The sequence below is a fragment of the Pocillopora verrucosa genome, chromosome 11, assembly GCF_036669915.1.
Source record: "Pocillopora verrucosa isolate sample1 chromosome 11, ASM3666991v2, whole genome shotgun sequence".
In the NCBI taxonomy this organism is placed as follows: Eukaryota; Metazoa; Cnidaria; class Anthozoa; order Scleractinia; family Pocilloporidae; genus Pocillopora; species Pocillopora verrucosa.
In genome coordinates this window covers 14,005,137-14,032,558 of record NC_089322.1, presented here as the reverse complement: position 1 = coordinate 14,032,558, position 27,422 = coordinate 14,005,137, and the positions used below count along the sequence as shown (strand labels likewise).

Genomic DNA, 27,422 nt, shown 5'->3' with positions numbered 1-27,422 from the left:
GGGATAAGAGAGAGGTCTTTATTTGGGTCAGAATCAGATGGGTTGAAAGTTTCTACCCTGAGCTCAAACTGGCTTCTTCAACCCTTTAGCTCATTCATCCCTGAGGGTGACTAACATATAATTTCTCCTTTCAATATCACCCCTGAATCACACATTAAGGTCATGAGAATAAAGGAAATGATCACCAACTGTAGAACCTCTTGATTGTTTAACAAATTCTCCTTGTCAACACATTAAGAAATGTATAGAGAACAGTATGGAGAATATGAATACTGATGTTAGGGTGTAAAGGGTTAACTCCCAAGATCTCATTAGTAGTTCTCCTTACTGTCTGCCATACAATTCATATGATGTTAGTTTGGAGAATTTAGAATTGGGCTGATCAATAATACCCTGATTGATATTTTTCTTTATTCTCGTTACTTGTCTACTTGACATTGCACTGATAGCATAAGGAGAAATTTTGTCTTGGTCACTAAGGGGACTTAAAGGGTTAACAACTCATCATTACCTTGATTTTCCTTCCTAGGGATCCACAAGTTACAACATCCCCCTCCCAAGCCAAGATTGTTCACTCAAATGCTTAGCAAAAACATCTTTGTTTAAATTATTTTTGGTCAATGCGAAAATATTTCTGTAATTTTGGCTCCAATTTCAAAATCACGCCATTTTTCACTGCTATATTCTTAGCAGAGACTTCAGCTGTTGTTGTTGTTTTGATGAGTCACAATCATCTCTGCATGCAGGTGCACTAAAACAACCATAGCCAGTGACTAACTGTAAGTCTCTTTCTCATTTCTGTTTTGCACTGTTTTTTTTTTCTTTCTTCTGACACACAGTAAGTCCTTTGTGTGGGCTTTCAGTTGAAAGCCACCAGCCTAATAAGATTGCAGTCTTGAGGGTGTCGCTTAGCTATGCCACACCTAAGTAACAGTTCAATGTATGGTGGCCAGTGACTTTCCTTGATTCTGATGTAAGGATCGTGAGGCCTAACGTAGGAGATGTTCATCAGATCCTGTTTCAAAAAAAAATTTTAAGAAACATTCCTTGGAAAAATAAACTAATTGCATAAAATCACCCCTTAAATGACAGTCCTGGCAGGATGGTTTACATTTGGATGCACCTCAACCACAAAGTAGTGCAGACAAAGATTTTTGCTCCTGGGGAGCAAGAATGGTAGGGTTTTGATCCTTTAACTCCCAGAGGTGACGTTGGGGTGATTTCTCTTTACAGTATCAGCTTTAGAAGCATCAAGATTATGGGAATGAAGAAGAGACTAGGGATACTCTTTTATTTAATTCTAAACTCTCACTTATGAGCTACAAGAAATGTACAGCAAACATTGTGGAGAATTGAAATTTAGATCTCTGGGGTCAGAGGGTTAGGAAAGTTTCCTTCTCTCTCCTAGGTATCATTCCAGATATGTGGGTTCCAAGTAGTACTGATTTTGTTTGCCTCAGAGTCTTTTTTTCTTTAGGTTCTCCAAATTTCCTCCCTCCAAAAAACCAACTCTCCAAATTCCAAAGCTTTATTTTTCTTTTTTTTTTTTTTTTTTTTCTAACTTGATTGCCATGTTGCCAACAGAGTCAGCCTGATGGTGTAGCAATTATCACACCCAACAAGCATATTGAAGAAATTTCATTTCAAAGAGAATTTTTTTTCAAATATTTCACAGTACATTGTAAGATTAAATCTAAAGATACAGACAGCAACAAGGAAAATACTCCCCTTATGTATGCAAAAGAACTGCTATAAGATAAAGATCTGGTGAGAATATGTACCTCAGTTAACTTTTGCAGTGAGATATACCTAACATTAGGGTCTAGATGGACCTTTGCCTGGAATAAAAATAAATTAAAAGTTTATGATAACTCAGGGCATAATGGCAACAAAGTGTACCCTAACAGTTTGCTACAATTATAGTCTGCCATTTAATGCAATTAATGCAATTTCCTTTTTGAATGATGATCATAATTGAAGTAAATAATTGCCAACTGTTGCCGTTAGGAAACTGGTACATATAATTCATCTTGCCAACATCAAGTCCTGAGGGATTACTGACACAATCCTATTCTTATCAATAATCATAATTAACCATTTAACCCATAAAAGTGACCAACATCTAATTTCTACCTATTGTCACCCTGAATCAAACATCAAGGTCATGAGGATAAAGGAGATGAGCACCAAGTAAAGAAGCTCTTGATTGTTGAACAAATTCTCCTTGTCAGAACCTTAGGAAATGTCTAGGGAGTAGTATGGAGAATATGCATACTGATGTTAGAGAATAAAGGGTTAAAGTAAATAATTGCCAACTGTTACCAAAAGGAAACTCTTACTCATAATTCATATTGCCAACATCAAGACCTGGGCCGGGTTGTTCAAAGCTGGGTTAAGATAATCTAGGATAAGTGTGAAATTTGATTTCAGATCTGAAGGCTTGAGGAGCAAATTCAGTTTATTTCTCTTTGACTACAATTTGATAATTGAATGCTCTAAAAACAATGAGTAAAATTATTCTGAAAAAGCTTTTGAACAGAGAAATATGGAAACCTGGATTAAAATTTAACCCTAGGTTAGCGCTAATCAGCCTTTGAACAATTGGGCCCTGAGGGATTACTGGCACAACCCTCCTCTAATCAATGCTACCTTAACTTGTGGATGTGTATGTTAGCTACGTGCCCTCCACTACACATCAAATGACATTTACCTTGCTTCCTTTCAAGTTATCAGGTGATGGAAGGGGAAAGTTTTCAGCCAAAAAAGAACCCTGAAAATTAAGCAAAGGAAAGCCTGAAGCTGAAAATCAAATTAAATTCATGATTGATATTTAATTTTCAATACAGTGCCTTTGAGGTATGATCTGGCAACTGCCACTCCCCTGTCAAAAAATTCTCTGTAATATAAGTCAACTTCTTTGGCTGATCAAATTTTTTTTCATTCTAACAACCTGTTTCTCATGTCCACACTGACATTACAGGAGAGCAATTTTAAAGCCTGTGCATGTGCTGAATGACTGACTAGCTACCTCCAGGTTAGTGGGACCAGAGCCAAGTCCTTTAGAAGCTGAATCCTGGGGCTTGACTCAGAGCTAGTGCTACTCTAACAAATAAGATATCAATAAAACTAACCAGTTTCTTTGTGATCTCCACAAGATACGCATCTGCAGACTTCTTCTTTCTTTCCAGCTCCTTCACCTGGCTGCAATGAAGGCAACCGACAATTAATACAACCCACCTATATCTAAAAATATATCACAAAGGAAAAAAGATCCTTGACTTCAAGATGACATTATAAATGAGAGCCCCAGGTGAAAGTATGCAATAAGGAATGCAACCTAATCAGAAAAACTCCAAAGAAGCCCCACCCACACATTCCCAACGTCACCACCACCACTAAAGCATTTTATAAGCTTTGCTACAGAGAGGCACATTTTAGTAATAACTGACCCAAGAGTTCTTAGGTTCCCTCTAAGCTTATTGTGAAGCATGCAAATACACTGCAGAAGATCCAAAACTTGAGAGAATTTTCCAAATGTATCAATTTTGAACACCTAAGTTTTTCATTCCCCTTCATAGAAATCTCTCCTAAGAAAAACAAACATACACTCAGTCTCCATAAATTTCACTACATTGGTCAGGTCTCCTAAATCACAGCATTTCCATTCAGGTTCCAAGAAAATAATATTGTACCTCACCCAAAAATAGGGGTTTGAGTTGTGGAATTCAATACATCGCTTTTAGACTTTTGATCCCTAAAAGCATCTAGCATCTAACTCTCCTTAAAATACCACTCCTGAATCAAACATTGTTGCTTTTTATTTTCAAGGCCTTAACCAATGACATTAAAATATATGAACTTTCTTTTTCTTCAATATATAATTTTCCATATTAACTGTTCACAACCACTTGTTTGCCGCATGCAGATTTCAATCTTGAGAAGCCAGTATTAACTCTCTAACTTCTAGGAGTGACTAGCATCTAATTTCTCCTTACAATGTCCCCCCTGAATCACAAATTAAGGTCACAAGAATAAAGGAAATGATCAACTTAAGAAGCTGTTGATTGTTAAGCAAATTCTCCTTGTCAGCACCTTAGGAAACATATGGAGAACAGTATGGAGAAAATGCATACTGATTTTGGGGTGTAAAGAGTTAATTAAAAGTAACTTCAAATATAATTATAATTATTATATTTAACCATTTTTACCTTGTTACACCCTGAACATTTTCTTTCTCCTGCTCTAGAATACCAATTTTGATCTGTAGAGATTTCTGTACTTCCTGGTGCTGTTGTAGAAGCTCTTCCTCTCTAAATATCACAGTAAAACATAATTTTATTAATATTGCAGCATAGATGCATACATTTAATGGGTCATTTTACAGTTGTGTACTTAGTTGCCAAGCCTTTGATTAGGAGTGAGGCTGAAGGTGACCTTGATGTGATAGAGACTAGTATCTAGTTAACATTGATAATAACAAGGCAATTTGCATTTGAAAAACAGCAAAGTTTGAGCCAAACAAGGTCATCTTTAGCCTTACTCCTATTAAAACGCTTGGCAACCAAGCATGTAACTGTAAAATGAACTATTTATCAAATGCACTTCCAATATGTGCCTCTTCACCCACTGGTATCTAGGTCAAATTTGAAATTTGGAAAGTTGTTTTTGTGGAAGCAAAAAAAAATTTAGAAAATCCTCAGAGCAAGACTGAAAACTAACAACAAATTTAAAATAAGTAAAATTTCATAAGACACTTGCAGTGGAAGGGTGCAGTCTCATCATTCTACCCCTCTACAAATCCCCCCACCCCCCCCCCCCTCATGCTACCCAGGTCTATGTACTAAATCATTACCTTTTCAGGTCATCTTCCACCTGTTTGCGTTGTCCTTTTATGATTTGCAATGTTTCTTCTAGCTGCTGTATACTTGTCAGCAACTATATTGGACAATTAAAGCAGAGTAAAGTAAGAATCACTAAAGAACTGTGTTGTGTGATGGATTACAAGCAAGTGTCCATAGAGGGCACCAACGAGTAAAGTGAACAAAAGAAGAAAAGGTACATTAACATCCTCTCTAAAGAGTCTTTTACAGTTAATACAGAGTTACAAATATTCATAAAAACATTTCAAGTCATTCATACCTCACTTTTCAGATGAGCATCAGTATAGTTGGGATCCGTTGATGTCACTGAAACAAAATTCAATTCATCATAAAAAACAAAAACTTAAGAAATTAAGAAGACATTAAGACTTGGCTTAACCCTTTAACTCACATGAGTGACCGAGACAGAATTTCTCCTCACAATATCAACACAATATTAACCAGATAAGTAATGAGAATAAAGAAAAATATCAAGTTGGGAATAATTAGTTGATCCAATACTAAATTCTCTGAACTAACATTATAAGAATTGTATGGTTGACAGTAAGGAGGATTACACATTTGATCTGAGAGTTAAAGGCTTAATAAATGAAAGCAGCTTTAAAATACCCATATATACAGAGTTCTTACCTAAGCAATTTCAGCAACTGAAAATAATTTCTTAGCCCTTCTAAGCCATTATCTTAAGCATTTCCAAAAAAATTAAAACATTATATCAATATCATAAAAAAAGACAAAATTATTGTTAAATGATAGTCACATTTACATGCATCAATCAGCAGGAGTTAAATTAAAAGCCCCATACTAGTAGAGTGACAACTACTACAAGACCACTCACTGCTGCCTTTTTAGCCGCAAACGGGCTCTCCTGTTTGCGCTTTGCCTCATGGCCTCTTTTCCGGGCACAGCCAGGTTTTACACCACAGACAACCATAGACAAGGTTCCCAAGGCTCTTTCATCAGTGGTAACATATGTTCATACACACAAGTAACAGGGTGCATGCCCTTTTTCAGAAACAAATTTCAAGGACTTTTCCAGGACTTTTCTAGGATTCAGATTGTTTTCTCCAGGACTCCAAATTTTACCTTTAAACCTTCCATTCCCAAGATCTACAAATCAGTTCTCCTTGCCATCTAGATACATTTTGTATAACATAAATTCTAAAAACTTTGTTGCTTGATTTCAACAAATTTCAAGGACTTTTCCAGGACTCAGATGGATTCTTCCAGGACTCTGAATTTCACTTTAAAAACTTTTAGTTCTAAGATTCAAAAATCAGTTCTCCTTACCATCTACATAAATTTTGTGTAACATAAATTCTGAAAACCTTACTGCTTGATTTAAGCAGATTTCCAGGACTTTCCAAGAGCTGTAGTCTCTTCCCAGGAATTTCAAGTTCTGGAAAATGCCAAAATAAAATTCCACAGCTTTCCAGGATTTTCAGAACCCATCCAAACCCTGGAGTAATTCTTCAACTTACCTTGGAGTCCTTGATTTTCAACTGCTATGAGCTCTGTTTGAAGCTTCTTCTCTTTTACTTTTAAGACTCTCTCAAGAACCTAAAGAACAGTGTATAATATAGGTTTTTGTGTTCATATGGCTTCATTAATAAAAGACCATCTTGTTGTCAAAATAGCTAACAGAAATTGCTTTCAATGATTTACAAGACTTAGCTTTGGTCTCAGCAGTTTGTAAAGTTTGATGTCCTAAGTATGGATTAAGTATTGTTTTTGTTCTTGCTGATTTTGACCATTTAAGGCTTCTTGTTACATAAAGGACTTTGAGATCAAATACAGTTAGGCTTGAGGAGAATCTTTGACCAAATGATCCAGAATTTGGGTTTCTATGTACTAGATAAAAATTTAATTGCAGATCACATCATGATTGCTTCTGCACTCTCAAATTAACTTACCTTATAAGCATCAAACTCCTCTTCACCCATGTAAGTTGTGTTAGAATTTGTGGACCTTGCATCAAGACGAGCATGGGTCTGAAAAGAAATGAATTGATAAAAATATCATCTAAAAAAAGATTGACCATAGATAGTTATGTAGGTCATAACATTGTACCATAGTTAAGAGAGTACTTTTTTCAGCATTTATAGAAAGGAAATAGAAAAAAAAATTAATCAGGCTTCTATAAATTATGTAGTACTTTGGTCACACTGGAGCACTAACAACATTTTTGTATTATTTACATACATAAGCATTGATTCCTAAAAAAAAGTGTCAGAGGTTCTATAATCCTAAGAGATAAGAGAGTCTTTTTTAGTTCTGATAGATTTTTAACAGTTATTATATGTCTGATCAAGTATCATTTTGGAGCAACTGCACCAAGTGGAAGGACTGAACAGAAAAACATTTGGCACAGGACCATGACTTCAGGTACAAGCACAGAGAAGTTTGTGCATCATGATCAAGAGCCAAATATTTTCCTGTCTGGCTCAACCAAAGTCAGTGGATAAGCATTTTATCATATGACCATTAAGCATTGAAAATTTGGTAAAATTATGTTTCAACTTACAGTAAATAGGATGCGATAGATGGGCACAGGCAAGATACCTACCAACAATATTTTAAATTCTTATTTTTTCGGAGTCAGAACTAGAACTTCACAATTCAAAGAAAAATGCAAATTTTTTCCTTATTTCTGTTTTTCCTTGAGTTTTCGCAATAAAGCCATGTAAGTCCCAAGACTGACAGCTTTTAACCTTGCACATGACAGCTTTCACTATGTTTTGCAATAGGATTGAGCATGCTGTGCCTGACAGGTCATATGATAATGTAAACCAGGGCATGCCTGCATGGCTCACTACAGCTACATTAGAGATACATCACTCACATTATTCAGTTCTTTCCAGATATTTTCACAATCATTCCTGAGTTGTGTTTCAGTTGGTGTTTGCTCAGCAGACATCTCATCAACTTGTTCACTTAACTTGTTGTTATTTCCATCTTCTGAAACAGCTGAGCTCTCTTCAAAGCTTAAGGAACGCCGAACATCTTTGACACTCTGAGAATAAAGGTAATTGTAATCCTCAATAAGAGAATTTGCCCACAGGAAACTTAAAAATTCACGTAGTCTGGCGGCATATAAATCTTATCAAGAGATCTACAATCAACTTCCTTTGTTGGAGATCAGGTTTGATACCAAGTAAACAAAGTTTTACATGACTATCAATTGAAGAAAACATATTCTCTTCTTACCAAGTTATTTGATGTGCTCACAGACATCTTGAACAACAATTATAATTCCTGGATAAAACAAAACATAAATGTTTATTACTGAAAGACCGTTACATAGAGAACTACATAGAGCCCATGATCTTTATTTCATCCAGCGCATTTACAATGCTCTAAAATCAAAAGAATACAACAACAAAAAAAACAATTAAAAATATCTTTCCCTTTCCTTTAAAGCATGACAACCACTTTCATGATTAAATGGGCAAAGTAATCATGGTTCAGACTGGTTTCAAAATTTGTTACCAAGAAAATATTTGAACCATTACATGATGAAAAAATTTGTTAGAACATAAGTGCCCTAACAGCAGACATTATGAGCATGTTCAAGATCTGAACTATTCAATTTGAAAAAAGCCAATCAGAGTTGGGAATAAATCTTTTACATGCAGATATATTCAAAAAGTAATTAAAAAACAATAGCAATCTGCTCACTTCAAAACATTTTCACCCCATCCATACTTGGCACATGCTCTGAACAGTAAAGGAAGGGAATCAATGACCTTGGAAACTTCAAAGTGGTAACTATCATGTTTCACTGAGATTCTGGTTAATTTCATGAGCACAAATGACAGATGACAAAACCTTGGCCTTGGGCTACAAAATCTAAAAAAGGGTGATATTTTATGCTTGCACAGTGAGACACCCTACTGACCAGGGGGCTGTAAGTTTTAGAAAAAGTAAAAGCCTCCTCGATCACTATCACATGAACAAATTCATATTTTCTCTTGCCATAACACAAATGCATATACATGCATATTTAAAGTAAAACATTATGGAAATCATATGTCAGGAGTTCTACCTCAGTTTCACTGAACAATTAGAGGAACAAGTTTAGACATGCAAATCCATGCTTCTTTATATTTTAATGAGCTCTTTGAGAGTCAGTCAACACTTGATAAGGGGAAGGTATCATGCAAAAGGAATGTTGCTCTTTCATCGAAAAAAGGGAAGTGATTATCACTATTTCAACTTGAAAATAAAAAATTCAGTCAATTTTTGAGTCAACTGAAGGGATAAAAATTTTCATTAGCGATGAAGTAGTTGACTGATATGATTTCTGATGGTGGGTCATTAAATCTTATTGACATCTGTCAACTAGTAAAATAATGATGATAACCTTTGCAAAACAAAAGCATAACATTACCAATGACACATACAAAGAGGTTGATCCTGGTCTTCCCTTCAACCATAGCAAATTATAACATTGGCTGTTAATGGAATACACTTCAATACGCTAATCGTATAGCAGGTAAGGTTTATAATTATTGACTTTCCCTTGAAGCGCTGGATCTATAAATTTAACGCTTACTCTTCTTCATTCATTCTTCATAAAATGGTTTGTAGCAACAAAGATGCGGTTTATTCGCTGAGAGATACCTGAAATAAGACCATTTTCAATGTATAACAGCTAAGCGTCCTAAAATATCTCTTATTTGGGTTGCGAGCCGCCATGCTGCTAAAAAGGCGCGAAATTGACATTAAATGAGGTAGACGAGCTGTCTTCAAAGAACAGAGATTTCTTTCGAGCTAAAGAGCATTGCAGTGGTAAGAAACAAAACAACTGACCGTCAGTTTGCACATATAGGAGCAGATCTCCACGATTTCAAAAGAATCATTAGCTCATCGCCGAATCAATAATCAAATACAGATGCTCGACACTTTGTTGACAGGCCCGGGCAAGCACTTTACGCGCGCAATCACGACATATCACGTGACGCGAACTTGAGTGACAACACTCCATGAATGAACTAATTTAGACCGTCGTATTGTTGCAAACAGCCAATCACCGCCGTCAAAATGTTGTTGATATAGCAACTTGCGTAAAAAATTTGAAAGGACAATGGCGTCGGTTACGGTCCGTAGTAAGAATTTTCTGCCTCCCCGGCTGGCGGTCGAAAAGGTTTGATTTTCGCGTTATCTTAGCGAGACAGGCTACGAAATCACTGAATCTTGTAGAAATTCGCAAAGCTGTTGTGTGATCACATCTCTCTTTGACACCAACCGCGACAACTTCGAGGTAAGTGTAAAAATTTTCATTCAAAAGCACTCCGCGATATTTAGGACGGCTTCTGCAAGCCTGAGCAATACTGGCGCCGAAGAGAGCTTGCAAGTGACCGATGCGTGTTCTCGCCTCTCTTTCGCTCGGGTTTGGAAATCGAAATGCGGTGTTTCAATGCGCAGATCATGTGTTCTACAATGTTCCAAACAAAGTCCGGACATGATTGATCAAAGTACAAAAAATGCCAAGAGTAATGACAATAGTACAATAGTCCCATATCGTAAACAAGTAACTGGAGGACGACTTTGATTCTTGTTTTGGCTTATTTTTAAGGCCGTTTTTCGTTGATCAACCGATTCAATGCTTGTTCTCACTGTAAAAAGACAGATTCAAAATATTTTCATCGGGGATTCCCCCAGGATGTAACAAGTTTTTACTCAAGGTCGTTCCATAATGGTTGCGATCGTACGACCCGGCGACTTTGTTTTCCATTTGGTAGCAATATTTAGAACATCCGTTCTAAATACAAATCGATGAAAACTATATTTATCCATACAACGTTATTCAAGTACTGCACGAAATTGTTTTGAAAGGTGATTTTGTGGTGAAGAAGCTGTCTGCTTTTCTAAGATCCGTTTTCGATTAAAAAAAACCATCTTTCAATGACATTCCTTTACACAATACTAAACCGCAAGAATACGTCCCAGCAAGACCATTAAACTATCAGGTTTAAAACCTTTAAAGGTCATTCTAGAACACAAGATCGTACATTGGGTATCGAATACATCACATGGATGATTTATTCGCATTTTTTTAAATATTCTGATGTGGAAGAAAGAGGAGCTTTCGTTTAAAAAATACTGACTTAGTGAAGGAATATTTTGACTTCTATTGTAATGCAAATACGGAGATCAGGTGAGGTTCTCTATTGTTCATTGTTGTACCAGTTCAAAACAAAGACCTCTTTCATAGCAAGAAAGAACTCCGGAAAATGTCAATTTTCAACCGATTTCTCTCAAAACATACAACTCTGTCGGGGGCTCAACTTAAAAACAAACGAGGGAAAGAAAGGAAGTCGAAGCTAGCCGATTTTCTTACGATAAAATCGATTGTTTTCAAAGTACGATTGCGGTTTGACAGACATGTTTACGTACTAGAAAACAAGTACCTTATTGGTACACGGAATTTTGATATCGATCGAAATCATAGATTTTTAAATCAGTATTTAATGTAGTTTATAATTTGTCCTCCAATTTAACAAAATTTTCAGCTAGTCTAGGAATGTACCGTTTACGCGCGGGTCAATTCTCAATGTGTGGGTTATCGAGACTCTAAGCCGTTATTTTACTGAAGTTAAAAAAATTGTAATATCAAAAAGGCGTTTGCTACCGCCAATATCAGATAATTCAAATTTAATCCAAATATATTGATGTTTGGCAACGGTAGGTTTAAATATCGATTTCCTGAATCCTAAATCCACTACTGACAGTGAACGATTGTTATATTTTTTATTTCATTGGTTGGAATTTCAGGTCATTTCTAAATATATAGTTAGCCTATATTTAGTCGAAGATGTGTAGTTTCTGAATGATTAGGCTGCTAATTTGGAATGGAGAGCCCGAGCGGTAGAGGGGCACTTTTCTCGGTACTTAGATAATACTTACATGTTGCAACGGTTTCGTTACGAAAAAAGGATTGTCAAGAAAAATAGTCTCTTAAAACTTACCCCCTAGTCCAAATAAGATGACTTATTATTAAATGAAATATGACTTTATCGTATACCTTGACTCACAGTTTATAAATATCAACTCCATTAGCGTTTTACTCAAATCTAAAGAAAGAACCAGTTCGTTTTGTCCATTCGCGAAGGTTTATAATGTCCTTATGTACATTGCTACGGAACTCCGACCAAGATAATATTAACTCATTTATTGAAGAAAACACATGAGAAAGCTCTGATCTAAACCTCATCGCCAGGTCCTATCGTCTAAAGAAGATGTTTAGAGATAACCCAAATGATGCATCTCTTCCACTTTTGGACTCTTGCAACCTCTCCTCAGTGAAACTTAGCCAAAGGGTTGTACATAAATCCAATTTTCTTATCTTTTTTTCGCACTTTGCTTGACAATTTACGAATGACATAGGCGCTGCGCTCTAAAATATATACAAACACCACAATAATAGGTGATGAGTGTAATATTTATTAAACATCCGTTTTCTAAGGATCAAATCGCCTCTATTAGGCTACACAACGGAAACAAATTTACAGCATTCACTGCATTCAAGCGGGATACTTAAGCTGCAATGATAACCTTTGTGAAGTCGCTCTTAAATTTAGTGGAATCTAGCTGTGATTCTTTGCTACAAAGCTCTTTGTCTTTCTTGGCAAACTTTTGTGAAGACCTGAGTTGGATTCGGTCAACATGACGCCAAATCCAGCGTATGTTTACAAATCGAATTGACATCTTTGCATATATTACAGACTAGTGGTAACTGAAAATTTAGTTAGAAGTATACAATTTAATATGATTTAATCCAGAGCTTTTTTTTCTGGTTTATAATTCTGTTAGCGCCTCAAGACACTGAAACACTTAATTATTTTGTTTTTTTTTTTGTTTTGTTTTTTACTAATTCGCGTGCAATAAGTTCACTTTTTTTATATATGTGAAAAATTGTTTTTATTTTGGTACCTCTCACTTTCTATTTTTGCTGTTTTTCGAGGGCCCTCAAGAAAATTTCTCACAGGAATAAGTCCACTTTCTCTCCAATATAATTGAGACAAATTAATCTTGTATTTGTCTCAGTGTGTATTTATAGAAAATAAAATATGAGTGATTTGTTTCGATCGAGACAATAAGTTAACAGAAATCCACGCTGTATTGATGACGGGGTGGAATGTCTGGTAGGAAACAGAAATGGTGTTTTTGATGCCATGAAAAGAAGCGCTTTTCCAAACAACGCCCGCACTTAAATTAAATGTCTGCGCCGGTATTCCGTTGTAATCAGAAATTGTGAATCCTGCGTCCAAATTGAGAATTTGATCATGTGATTATTATTTTAAAGCTGAACTGTGAGATCATTTTCAAGGAACGATAGATTTCCTCTTATTAACTCGCTTAGGCAAAGTTTGCGAACTGCTAATTAGCCGATACAGTTGTCCAATACCCAACTTGTTTTCACATGTGTTTGCTGAATCATTTTTCCCCGTTTCTTCCATGATCATTTGTTATTGCAAGGTTTTTGTTTTGACATGGCTTCAGATCGTTGTTATCTTACACTTTAGAAGGTAAAACTGAATGATCTGTTGTCTATCGGTTATCACAGCTTCATTGACATATTTAAAATATGAATTACTATCCTACCGAGTTACATTGGATGCTAAAGATCGGTGCACCTAATTACAAATTGCTTGGGATTTTTTACGCATGGTTGAAATAAATTAGGGAGTAGAAGCTGCACAGCCAAAACTGCTTGTTTACAGCAATTAGACAATGATGTCGTCAAGGGAAATTTACCTACGCGATTTTCAGTTTCGATAAAACAAAAACCTATGCAAATTTTACGATTGAGTGCACTTGGTTCCAAAATAGTGATTTCGACTGAAGTCATACAATTCGTCGAAAAGTTGCATCATCTTTTTTTGCGAAACGTTGCGTAACGTTTTTGCAATGACGAGTTAGGCTTCTGTTCCTTTATGCACTACTTCAGTTCTGTATAACTGAAAAAAACTGGCTTTGCATATGATATGTTCACAGTTTAATTCAGTTTTCTGGTATATTTATGAAGTTGATGAATGTTGTTTGGTTGACTGAATTTTTTATCTGTTCAATGAAGACTCTTGAATCGAAGCAGTTTCATTGATTGCTTGATTGTGGTCTCCAAATGCCATTTTGCGTTTTCAAGTCTCACTAATTGACCACACGGTTAGAACCGCAACTATTTGCCGAGACATCTTGCAGTTTAGGCTCCGAAGTATTTTTGAAATTTTTTCCAATTGTTCTCGATGGAAAAGTGGTTCCTTATCAGCCATAGTCTAACTCAAGGAAATAAATCGATTTCTACGCTTCAAAGTTCAGTCCCAAACGTCAGAATTTGATCCCATCGTAAATGAACTTTTGAAGACCTAAGAGCTTTAATGTGCCGTAGGCGGTTAACTACATAAACTATGCATAATACAAGGTTAGACAATCATATCTTTACGGGGTTATTTCCAGCTGTATGACTAGCGACAACATTTTTAATTTGATATCAAAACATTCAACTCACATGTAGATTCGCTGTTTCATTTGCATACGTGAAAATGAAACTATTCGACCTAAACCTATAAACTGTAAGATTTTGGTGAAAGATAATCTAGAGTTGGCAAATGAACTTGATAAGTAGACATAATCATATTGATTAACATCGGAACAGGAGAATTTTGACAAAAATATACGTGCTTCTCAGAGGAAAATAACACATCGCACCAAAATCTAAGCAATATATCTAATATCTAACCGAAAAATACCCAACCGACGTGCAACTGAACTAGCGTGGAACTGAGGGCGTAATGCCATGGAAACTCTTGAAATATCTTTAATTTTTCATTGCACTACACTCCAGGAAGTCCATTTTCGGAACAATAGAGTCATTGCGCAAGGGAAAACTGAAGAGGTCTGACTAGACTCGTACCGATTATTTGCGGTTTTGCGTATCATGATTCGCTGCTTCGGAGCAATTCGCCTTGGCTGTTTATCTATGAGTTTCTCATCTTAGTGTCCCTGTGCTTGTTCAAGTGATCGAGAATACAGCGAAAATTTTTACCTTTACAAGATCAAGTTCAGGTTTGGCATAGTTTCAAATGTTTTATTTCCTTTTGGGTTCAATCGTTTTTCGCTTGAGTTGTTGTAACGCGCATTCACACCTTTCGCTATTTCAGTGGCGGGTTTCCTCGCGTGTCATATTTGCTTTTGACTGAAATTGTATCGTCTTAAAACAGAAGATTATGTCCTCTGTGGCAAAGATGGCCCTGAGCTCGCCTTTTTGTTTTCTCACTTTTGAAGTTGTTGAGTTACTCATGACAAGTATTTCGCACAAAGGATCTCTAAAGTATCGCAAATTTTTGCCAAAGTTTGTCCCGTATTAAAAAAATCCCTCAGTGCTGATTCAAAGGTTTGTCACAGATTCATGAAATTCTTTAGTACAACCTTCCGGGAAAATATAAGATGTGGTCGAACCGCGTAGTGAAAATTGAAAGTAAAACTATTTCGTCAGCATAAACATTAAGTAAATATTTTAAAAGAATGTGTTGAATTGACAAAAATCGCTGAGCGGAACTCACTACTGCGTCATCAAGTCTAACACATTTCGAATGGGAATTTCCAAGGGTTTTTCTCTTTCCTGTGTAAAACTGATTTCTGTCAAACTTGAAGCTCAGACGGTAAGCTCTCTTTTAGAATTAAGTTCATCATGATAGTGTGCTCCACTTTTCGCGTTTGGTGATTTCATTTCCGTTTTGTTATACGGAATGATATTCTGCCGAAGAGGCGGTTTTGGTTCAAAACCAAGACGTTCCGGAAAATGTTGAACAACTTTAAATGTATTAGCCCATTAGGTTGAATTAAGAACTTTGTAATTGCTCATGAGTGAAAAAGGAATATTCTAGCGAGGGCTGATGTAAAGGCATCTTTCATTTACCTGTCGAAAGGTTTCTCAAACTGTAGCTGAAGAAGACGGCGTATAAAATTTTCAGCTCGGTCATCAAATGATAAAAGATTACATCCATTTTCCAATGATATGGTATTAAGAAAAAAATCTTACTTATCCACCAGAATTCGGGCCTTAAACTTTTAGATTTTGCGGTGCGATGTTCCAGAAGAGAAAGCTTCTATACAGAGCCATACCGTCTTTGTTTACATATAAAATTGGAATCTTAACGGTTCGGGCGAAATCTATACATCGTTTGGACAGTTTTTCCGATATGAATGGTGAAATAGATAAAAACCATTAATCCTGTCAAAATTAGTAGTTAAAGCTTTATTGTTTTAAGAATATAATTGTTATAGAATTTGCTGGCAGAGGGCTCGTAGATTGGCGATTAAACCGATTTTCATTAATCTGTGATTTTGACGCGAAAAACAAGAAGAAAAAAAAGCCCCGTGAACACATATTATATTACTGTCTGCTCTACAGTCTGAAGAGGGATTAAGAGAAATCATTACTTGAGAAATATTCTGGATTTTTCCAAAATACATGTCCAGTCAAAACTTGTTCCTTTATTTAGTTGTTTACAATAGGAAATCGAATCTTTCTTTCATTTGAGTTTCGCACGCCGTAGGTTAATTCGGCTTGTCTTCAACTTATCTGTGGAAACTTTCTCTTTTCTTTAGTGATTTCAGGTTAATTTTCTAACAAAGAGATGCAGCCAATAAAAGAAAGGCAAATAAAGCCTTATCAGTGCAAACATTGTCCGAAGTCTTTCAAGAGTTCTAACGGTTTGAAGTATCATTTGGAAAAGGTACACTTTGACGAAGAGAACAAGATGGAAGAAGGGAAAAGCTTCTTTTCAATGGAAGGTATGATAGGCAGATTATGTATTTCTAGCTTGTTCATAAATGTTATCGTTTTGTTCAAGAATGAAAGGGGAATTTTTCACGAGTAGAAATTCTCTAGATAATTTTCTAAACAAGCCTGTTCTTAGTCCAGACAGCTTCAGATAAATGTTTTGAATGGAAACATGGTGTAATCCGCTCTAAATTTGTAGCTGCATTTTTAAACCATGAGAGTATATGATTGATAAAAGCGAACCTTTTCAGTGATGAATTATTGAACTAAAGTACGATCGTCATTTCAGGGAAGACTTCATCCGTCTTTTGTTTTTTTTCCGCGTCATTTCAGATTTGTTAAACAGAAAGCTTGTTAAACCGCCCTTAAATGCTTTTTAACACCTCTATCATTGTTGTCAATAAAAATTACCGATATATCTTTGATGTTGAATCAATTGTCCGTAAACTGTGGTAAATTACAGCCGATAAAAATCGTTCTTTTCTTCCGTGATCGTTTAGTAAGTTTATCAGAGAAGTATGTTTCCTGAATTACAAATAAAATTTTGAGTCATCCTCAGGATATTTTAAGTGGAGTAGGAATCCGTTTCCTGTCTACGTAAAAATGAAAGTGGAGGATAAAAATTGTTCAAGTACGCTCACGAAAAAAAAATCATAATTTAATGAGATTCAACGGATTTTGTTTCACGTTTCAGCAAAGATATTCTTTCCTAACCATCTCTCGCAGGTGTACTTAGCTAATGATGTTTAAGAAAAACTGATCTTTCTTTTAAAAAAAAGCCTCCAAACGGTAAAACTCAGAAAAGTATGAGCCAAACAAGCGAAGGAAATGACTGAGATTCTCGTTGAAAAAAAAAAACTGTCAAATCTTGAAGTCAATCACAAGACATAATTGTGCGACAAGTCTGTCTGATCGAGAAAGATTATATGATTTTTCCGTCCAGTATGTAGAAGTGTGTGAAGTTTTAATAGTTTCTAAAATCTGCCTCATAGAGGACTTTTGAGTAGAATGGGAGGACAGAATCCTTCATGTCCTTATCTTAACAAGTATTGATCTGATACACAGACAGATTAATCCTTAATATCTAAACTAGCTTTCACACGTCACTTCCCTTTACGAAAGGATGAACACAACAGCTTGGCACTCGCAGTTTCGATGTGTACCCTGAAAAAAAAATTGAGTTTAACCTTTGTTTTGATTTCACCAAAATCAGCTGATTCTAACAGGTTTCCGGCCACGAGATATTACACATGATGGCAAATGGTAGTAAAAATTCTGAAAATAGAGTTTGTAACGCGGGGAATCACACACGTGATTATGGTGGATGAGAGATCATTTAACAAGATTAGTCCTTAATAACTGAACCAGCTTTGACGCGTTACATCCCTTTACGAAAGGATGAACGCGAAAGCTCCGCGCACGCTGTTTCGATGCGTACCCTGAGAAAAATATTGAATTTAACCGTTTTTTTTAATTTTACCAAAATCAGCTGATTCTAACAGGTTTCCGGCCACGAGATATTACACATGATGGCAAAACCGAATGAAATAGCTATCCCGTCGGTTCCGGTTCTTAAACCGGGCATGACTCATCTGAAAGCACGTGATTATGGCGGACAAGAAATTTCACTAAAAGACACCTGCTATAACGCTGTGGAAAGAATCTTCTTTCGACTTAACTTTTAGCCTGATGCCTGCGCCGATTTCAGCGTTAAGTCCTGCGTAGAATAAATTCAATCTTTTAATACAATTGGAAAAGCCCAGGTAACCTTTAATCAAAAATCAAAAAGGCCGAGGACTTTACACTTTTAAAACAAGTTTCGCAGCCAGCAATCTTCAAACGTGTTCCGGCCCTGCATGTCCGCTTAAAGTAGTGTAAATTTCTGCTTGAACAAACAATCAAGCGTAGATGTCTGTATTTTAATCTGAAGCATGCCATTGCATGTAAATGAAAGAAAAATATTTTGGAAACTTTAAATAAATAGAGCGTTCAAAATTTTGTGCTCTGACGAATGTGACACTCTCGCAAGCGATTTAAATAGAGGTGGAGATTGTCTTGCAACTTTTACTGCCGAAGAAATTTACATTTTGTCGCGAGTATAGTTGTTTAAAAATCTATTTTCGGTGGAATTAAAGGATCTTGGCCCACTCTCATCATTCAAAATCGCCTATTCATTGATGAGTTAAAAGCGTGCGGATGCTATTAAGCAAGGTATGGGAAAAGGCTATCACAGAATCTTAGCAAAATTCAGGACGTATTTCGCATACAAACCTAGAGTTTGATCCTTGGCTCGTGGGCAAGTTCTTTTTAGCTAACTCGGTAAAGCTGAAAAATCACACCCTTCTCGCGAAAATTATTTAATATAGAATCAGTTAAGTTATTAGAAGTTTACGACTCACGATAATGTGATAAAAGCGTCTGTAAGCTGCGTCACAAGCATTCTTCGAAACAATTTCATGCTTTACATACATTCTTTTTCCAGTTTTGATGTTGTTAAAACTACTAGAGAGTATTTTTTACTCACTTACTTTACCTTTCATTAAACAAAATTGCTTTCTAAATGAATTCAGCAAGTGAATTCAGCATTTTTAGACCAGTCCTCAAAACAAGAATGAAATGTTTATACAATCAGTTTTTTTTTTTTACCCGTCAGCCTGTTGTATTTAGATATTTCGTAATCATGAACTTACGTGCGCAACTGCTGTGATCGTTATGATGTTTTTGTCTCGCAAGCCGTTGGATACTACTTGTTGAAGAAAATGTCGAGTCTGAACTCAGCCACCATGTTATTGTGAAACTAATCAAATACGTTAAATTTCGTAACCGAAATCTTTCAGTGGCATTAAACCTTTTTTTTCCTTCATCATTCAGAAATGCCTGCAAAGCCTCGCACCATTCCCCCGGCCCTAAATCTGCGCGCAGAGGAAGTAACTTTGCTGACGGAGTTTGCCCTGATTGCTACCAGTCCACAAAGTCCTCTGGTGAGAGAAGTAAGCGGGGAGAACTCTTATGTCAAGCGCCGTGAAGATGACAGTCCACCACCTCAGCTTATGGTATGTAGATGGAATACTGGGTGGAGAAGAGATAGTTTTCCTTTAACTGCACCTTTTATATGTGTAACGTGCAATAGCTTTCATCTTTCTTGCTTTGGATGGAAAAATGAACGCTATGCAGTGCAAATTCAGAAATACCATACATAACATTAAAATTAGGAGATTTAGGAACCATTCAGGAGGGGTTTGGTTGTATCCCAATAAAATTTACCTGATCCCCTGATAAGAGGGCTCTGTAATATTCTAGTGATCGTCTTTCTCACCCCTCCCCTTTCCTCCCCCCCCCCCTCCCCCCCACATTGGCAGTTAAAACTATTCAGCCCTTTAAACTTTTTTAGAAACAAATAGTCCCCATCCTCGAGTCCTCCCCCCCCCCAACCCGGGAGGGGGGGGGAGATATTTTGAAAGATAATTTGGTTTTATCAACCGAGTTGATAATGCAGATTGGCCACTGGAAAGAGTTTCTTGAGCTGATTTTTCGAGCGTTAGCCCCTCGTCAGAGCGAGTTTTTAACGTCTTCTCTGCCAGGGACCTAGAAATCTATTAATTTGCCTTTTGCATTTTCACTTCCCTTCCTACCTCCATTGCTTGCCGAAAAACCGCCAATGTAAGTGGTCTAGACGGCTTCTGTGTCCGGCAACAAAGACCGCACGGTATATAAGGAAATAAAAACTGACTGCCCATAGAAATATAAATAGTTAATTATATCATCTTCGCGTTTCCGTTTGCGTAAATAAGTCGGTAAATCAATATATTTTAAATTGCATGATATTTCGATGTTGGCTTGAGATGAAAAAGTGTTATTTCCAAATAAAGAAGTTTCTAGATCACAGCGCCTTCTGGAATAAATTTCTTTGAACTGAAAGGAAATTCCGCTTTAATTGCACGTAGGGGCTAAAAATATTCTACTGTATTCATTTTTTCCGGGAATCTGTTGATATGCCTGAGGCGTGGGAAATGCGTGGTTTTCAGGAAAAGGTTGAAGCCATTTGGCGAAATGTGATTAAGTGTAAGGGTCGGTTGATCGTTTATGATATGAGTTGTGAGAGAGTTTTCAAGTCTACCAGAATATCCAAAAAATATGTAATTAGAGAGTTTAAAAATCTTTATCATGATTTTCTTATCAACAAATTCTAAAAACACCGTAATACATATACAGAATATCACGACTAAGGACAGTATCCTTCTATTTTTAGAATTTTTCATTGGAGACGTTTCTTCTTTGAGGCATTGAATATTGTTCAAAACTTGTTTCTTTTTTTTTTGTCTATTCAACTTATAGCGATTTTCGGTAGTCTTTGGAAAATATTTACAACAGCGCAAGCACAAACGTTCAAACAAACGTTGGACAACTTTTGCGTGGTATAGACAGTTGATAGTATCTTTCAGTGGCTTAAGTGTATGCAAACTTTATATCTATTATCTGTTCTCCTTTTTAGGATCTTCAGTCCACTGGTAATTGGCGATGTGTTTCAAAAACCACTTCAGAAAATCTATCACAAACAGAATTGCTAAACACTACACCAGCTGCCAAGCGGCAATATTTTATGGCGGGAACCAAATTGAGTTTCCCGGATGAAGATGGCTGGACATGGCGAACGGTCGACGATCTCGATATGGATGAAATATCCGCTGACATGTTTCAAGATGGACTTCGAGTCATGGACTACCAGAGGATTGAAGCGAAATTTGATAACAATACTACGGTATGTTAAGAGTTTGGTTTGTTAAGATTGAATTATTTCCCCTTAATTAATTTGTTTAGGGTACAATTGTAGCAATTTATTAAAACGAAGAGGAAGTATGGCCTCTTGTAAGCCTCTTCTTCTTTAACCTGCTGACCGATTTATTGACCGTTTCAAAGTAATTGTTAAACAGACTGACTAAGTAACTGACAGACCGACTTATGGATTGACTTATTGCTGCATAAGTAACGAACAGGTAAATAAAATTGTTGACAAACTGAATCGCTTGATGGTTTACTCAGTGACTCAGTTACTAACTCACTGACCGACCGAACGATCAACTGAAAGATTGATTGAGTCACCAACTGACTGACTGACATTTCGCTGATTGTTCGCCCATAAGCCAATTCTACAAATGCCTCGACTAAAAATGTTTAGTTTACCGACCCTTAAACCCTCCTTTATTCCTTACTAGGATGAATTCATCGTAACTTTCAAATCATGCAGTAATGAAGAAACAAGTTTTCAAGCAGAAATCACCGCTGATCATCCGTTCTTCGTCAAGGGTGCAGACACAGCAGGTTGGGCGTCGTTTGACCCAGCAGCGACCGAATCGCATTATGGGATAAGTTGCCAGCCATTGCGACGTAATGTCTGTGTATTGCCATATGACTCAGAAGGTGTGGGATTGACTTTGAACGGAAAGCAATTGGATGGAAAGGAGAAAACGTACGTCAAATAAGAGCATTCAAAATACACCGTATTTTTAGTTGCTTATCAATAATTTTTTTCCTATTTTAGGTCAGAATTTACTGCCATGGATTCCACAGCCGCTCTTACACTCAGTAGTATGGCCAAGGTATGTGCAAGGAGATAAACAATAAACCGTCGTGTGCCACAGGTCTTCCAGAAGCCTGGAACGAGTCAGGCAACCTAAGAAGTTTATGAGAAATGTCAAAATAGCCTTATATAGAGAAGATAGAATTGTATGATAAAGTTTAATCTTGGTTGTAAAATTACGAATAATCTTTTTCATATAACAGGATAAAGAGGAACACAGTCACCGAAGAACCAAACTTTTCTCAGGGTCCCACAGTCCACCCAGCCCGGTTAAAAGAAACAATACGCATCAGTTTAACAAAAGACCAATGAACGCCTTCATGTTATTTGCTAAACGCTTTCGATTGGAAATAACTCAGGCTCATCCAGGCAAAGACAATAGGTAAGCATGTATTTTTCACGATCGTGGTTGAGGTGGGGAGGGAGGGGGAGGAAGGGTAGATAAGCAGAATTTTTTTTTTATCAAGAGGGGGGGGAGGGTTAAACACCGACGTTTCATTGCGAATAAGAACATATTTCAATTTTTCATTTTTCAAAAGAACTGAAAGATCTTCAGAGCAGAAGGGTTGAGTAAACATACCTCCTTGAACCATCCCCTAAGAAATTTCTTGCATGGCTTTATAAAAAAATTCAGTAAATCCAGTAGGTGTCGATCTGGTCACTTCTTTTGTTAGAATTTTGTTCCCTATGCGAGGACGAAAATAAAGTATTCTATCTATTTGAAAGGTATATAAACACACTGTCTCGGTAATGTTATTCTATATGTAATTATGTAATTAGTAAAGTATTGTGATTTAGTATTCTCTCATTAGACCATTTTAGCTTTTGAAGACTGGCCCTAGATTTTATTTTAAGAATGACCAAAACCGATAAAGATGACGATGTTTTAACGCCTCATCATCGCTTTTTTTAGGGCAATAAGTGTGATTCTTGGTGACAAATGGAAGGCCATGAAGCAAGAGGATAGGAAAGAGTATGTGCTCCAAGCAAAACTGTTAGCGGATGAACACAAACGAGTGAATCCAGACTGTTGGAAGAGAAAGAGAACCTCTGAGGTCAGTTTATAACTCTTCTTTCTCCTCACATTTCTAATCTAACATCCAGATCTCGAGCTCGAGATTTCTCTCGCGTGATAGCTGATGAGGGCGAAGCTCGAATCAACTATCACGCATAGAAATCAAGAGCGAATAATGCAATTGTTTTAGCATAAATTTTCTAGTCTTTTAAAACTTTACAACAAGACAAGCTCACGGCTTTGTTCAGGCCACTCACTTCTCGCTGTTTATCACGGAATAGCGACGATTATCGTAGCCATTCGGATTGCAGCATTTATAATAGAATGTCAGGCAATTTATGTTGAAAATACGTATCGGCTAAGGCTATAGTTGGGAGAAAACACATCGCTATCAGCTCAATTCTTACGGTGTCTCAAGCGATATACTGGGTTCTTTTATCTGTTGTGATCTGGAGGGATATGAATTCAGGGAATTGGAAAAATTAGTTGAAATACAAGTGATGAGGTAATTTTGGAAATACAACTTTTAGCTTTTAGAGGTTGTAGGCCACGTTAGGCGAGATGCTGTTACTGATAACCGAAGATTTCTTGAGAATCTCAACACGAGCTCTCGTTAAACAGCGGTCATTTGAGCCTCGTAGACGCGAGGAAGAAAATTAGACAACTGAAGAGAGAGAAACGCAACACAAATTCTACCATGTTTATTTTCTCAACAAAAAAAAAAAATTCACAAGTCCACTTTCTTTGGTTACATCGTGCGAAGTTTCTTTAAACTAACTTCCACTTTAATTCCTTGGCAGGGTTCCTCCAAGATAAGCTACAGAAGACCATGAAAGTGTGCTGCAGTAGTAGATACCCAGATACCTAATATATTTTTTTTCTGCAATATATCAGATATATTTTGAACCAAGTCAAAAGTATTTTTTCATTGACGGAAAACAAGGCATTAGTTATACTATGTATAACGTATTTATAAGGCTTCTTTGTAAATAATTTAACATAGTTTTGAAATGCTTTTATTGGGTACTGATTTTATAGAATAGTATTGAGAGTTTGGTAAGTTATTTTGTCCTATACACCTGGTTGTGATTAAATCAGCTTGGAAAACGAACTCTACGTCTGTGTGCCCTTTTTCGTAGTGATTTGGATGAATCATTAAGCTTGAGATAATACTTTTGAAGCTCAGAGATTTTCTAAGTAATTAAGCGCTTCCAAATGTAAAAAAAGTTGTAAACAATCCAGAAGACTGATAGAAGTTTTCAGAAAAGTTCCCAGAGACTTCGCTTCGGGATACATCTCAAGCTTGTTAGCTGTAATACAATTTTCGGAATTTCGTGAAATGTTTTTCATTTCCGTTTAAGTTGGTTTTATTCATGTGGAATAGAACCTGGGTTGAGGAATACTTTTATCAACATGATTGAATCACCTGGCTTCCTTGACTCATTTAGTTATCAAGATTATTTGGTTTTATCAACTAAGCTGATAATGTAAATTGGCCACTGTAAGGAGTGTCCATAGCTGATGTTTCAAGAGTAAGCCCGCTGGTCAGAGCTCTTCTTTTCGCTCCATTGACGCAGCAGCAAAGTTCATTTTCCCTCAAAAACTTACCCTCTTTAGTGATTTAGTTATCGTCTATACTTTACCCGCTTCATTACTTGATATCAAAATTTTTAACGCTTTCTTGGTCATTTAATATCGGCTATGTCGATTTAATTTCATCAAATAGACGCCGAACGAAATTTCGTCTGCTGTGAAACTTCGAGAAATTGCATGCGAAGTTCAACTATTTTATCTTCTTCAAGGATATTCCATAGTATAACACGCATGACTGAGACACACGCAACAAAAAGGTCGGCTTTTTCATGAACTAAGTTTGTCAGGTAATTCCACAGGTATCCCAACTCCTTATCAGCCATAAACGTTATAAGACATTGCCTCTTCGATGGTGTTTGTGTTTCCGTGCATTCTAGGGTCGTTTCAAAGCGACTCCAGCGTGTCTTATATTTACTGTTTTCTCGATACATTTTGGAAAAACACCTTTCCGCAAGTTGTTGCACAATTTTATACAATGTTCACAGCCGTTAAGGTGCATGGATAGCTATGCTTCCTCCAAGGAGCACAAGAGTTTTCTCTCTCATTATAAATCGTGCTCTTATTTTCTTTATAAAACAACTACAGATTAATCCACATTGCAGAATGATATAATAAATATCGCAAAACATGTTTTCAAAAAATACTCTTGAACATAAGATTTGAAAAGAAGTGTAGACAAAGTCCTCTCGAAGGTTAACAAAGGCTCAGGCTGGATTGCTTGGCCGCATTCGGTCAAGCCAGTCGCTGTCAATGTGTGTACAATTCCCTCCTTCTACCAGTTATTTGAATGAGGGTGGGGGCTATAGGTTGCGTGCAGCAAAGCTCAGCGACAACCTAACAGCTGCACGTATTTCATTCAGAAGGGATAACTCTGACGAGGCTATCGAGACTTTAGGCTGGTCTGACTTGGAAACAATTAGAAAACGAAACAGATGAGATTTAAAATGCTTGAATAACCTAGTGCTGGAATACCATAAGGAGTATTTGATCAAAAATAACCCATTCCATTCAAATAATACAAGAACGAATGACAACATCATGTGCGCAGGCCAAAGCTTAGCCTGGGAAAGAGAAAAGTTTAATATTTTGATCGGCCTTTCTATCAATCTATCTATCTGGCTATCTAACTATCTATCAATCGATTTTTCTATCAATCTATCTATCTAACTATTTATCAATAAATCTTTCTATCAATCTATATCTATCTATCTATCAATCTTTCTACCAATCTTTCGATCAATCAATCAATCTATCTATCGATCTGTCTATCAATCTTTCTATCAATCTTTCTATCAATCTCTCAATCAATCAATCAATCTATCTATCTATCTATCTATCTAGCTATCTATTTATCTATCTATCTATGATGGTATGAGGAATTGTTATACGGCTCTGTGCAGAAGCCATCAAGATAAAGCAAAAGCCTTGTTCTGATTGATTGCCCTCGCGAGTAGGACGAGCCGCTCGAAATTGCCCGCTTTGATCCCACGAAAACAAATCTCTTTTGATCATAAGCAATATTCAGCTATCCTTACCTCAGGCTTGATCAATAAAACAGACCCTGACATCCAGCGCGCAGCTGCTAAATTCACGATTATGCATGGTACCCTCCCTTTCCCTGCTTCTTTTAATATCATTGATATCAACAGCCATTAAGTGAAATTTAACAAATCTTGAAGCATGTTGCTGTTTCGGAGAAATGAATTTTAAAAAAAAAACCCTTTGCCTGTCAGCAGAAATAAAAAATCCTTCCGTGTATTGCTTTGTCGTAATTTTCCGACCGTCAAAACTTGAATATGGAGAACGTGTGTTTAAATATAGCAGTTTATTCTGAAAAGCTGTAGGCTAATGTCAAAACCAACATAGAAGATATATTCTGCGCACCGGATTCAAATTAGAACACATTTTACAACGATTGTTCTCGAATCACTGTGAGAACGCTTTGTTTGATCTCTCTCTCTCTCTCTGTTTCCTGTGTATGCTCTAAGTCCGATATGATGTAGGAAGTGAAACATAAGATATCATAACCAATACAAGATTTGGAAAAAAAAAACAAAAGAAAAAGAATTTTACTTTATCTTTTGGTACATATATTATATTTGTTTATTTTTTCGGCGCATTAACCTACGCGGGGTGTTGGGAGAACACGAGAATATTTGTAAATCACGTACCGGAGGAAAGTGATTTACGAACTCTTTGAGTGTTCTCCCGACATCCCAAGTTGTTTTCTTCGCCGGTAAACCGATGGAAAGTGCGGCCTTGAATTAAACCCCGAAAAGTTTCCATTTTTTATGGGTTTACTGGTGTAACATAGGTTTTTTACCAATCAGGCCGCTCGTGGTACCTTAGTCAAATTTTTAATCGGGCATAACACTCAACGCTTTATTTATAATTAGTACGGTAGACATTTACGTAAAAACCTAGACATAAAAGTATGCAATGCATACTTCTAAATTGTGGAGATTATCTTAGTGAAAAACTGAGGATTTCTGAAGCATGACTTCAAGGTTTCTATAAAAAATGAGTCGTATGTTAAGAACTTTAAGTTACACCTCCGCTGAATATATG

General features: G+C 36.5%; 2 protein-coding genes across 9 annotated transcripts; one reads left to right on the top strand and one right to left on the bottom strand.

Annotated features, from left to right (window-relative positions):
- Positions 1-770: 770 nt before the first annotated feature.
- Positions 771-9,842, bottom strand: LOC131794491 (centromere protein K). Of its 2 annotated transcripts, XM_059112006.2 has the most exons (13): positions 9,693-9,842; positions 8,559-8,597; positions 8,088-8,135; positions 7,723-7,893; positions 6,794-6,871; positions 6,362-6,440; positions 5,140-5,186; positions 4,853-4,935; positions 4,209-4,310; positions 3,132-3,201; positions 2,711-2,770; positions 1,782-1,838; positions 771-1,015 (listed from the first exon to the last, which is right to left on the bottom strand). In XM_059112006.2, exons 3-13 carry the CDS (start codon positions 8,112-8,114, stop codon positions 860-862), a joined length of 930 nt encoding a protein of 309 aa, XP_058967989.1. In that variant the 5' UTR covers positions 8,115-8,135; positions 8,559-8,597; positions 9,693-9,842; the 3' UTR covers positions 771-859. The 2 variants fall into 2 exon arrangements, with proteins under 2 accessions (XP_058967989.1, XP_058967988.1); XM_059112005.2 differs by lacking the exon at positions 8,559-8,597.
- On the top strand, positions 8,589-24,372 carry LOC131794489 (HMG box-containing protein 1-like). 7 transcript variants are annotated; one of them, XM_059112003.2, is made up of 9 exons: positions 8,589-8,644; positions 16,494-16,679; positions 19,540-19,721; positions 21,161-21,427; positions 21,882-22,135; positions 22,208-22,265; positions 22,450-22,628; positions 23,160-23,301; positions 24,062-24,372. In XM_059112003.2, the coding sequence occupies exons 2-9, from the start codon at positions 16,523-16,525 to the stop codon at positions 24,092-24,094; spliced, it is 1,272 nt and encodes a 423-aa protein (XP_058967986.2). In that variant the 5' UTR covers positions 8,589-8,644; positions 16,494-16,522; the 3' UTR covers positions 24,095-24,372. The 7 variants fall into 7 exon arrangements, with proteins under 7 accessions (XP_058967986.2, XP_058967984.2, XP_058967987.2 ...); XM_059112001.2 differs by lacking the exon at positions 8,589-8,644 and adding an exon at positions 9,282-9,375; XM_059111999.2 differs by lacking the exon at positions 8,589-8,644 and adding an exon at positions 10,003-10,143.
- The last annotated feature ends 3,050 nt before the right edge of the window (positions 24,373-27,422 follow it).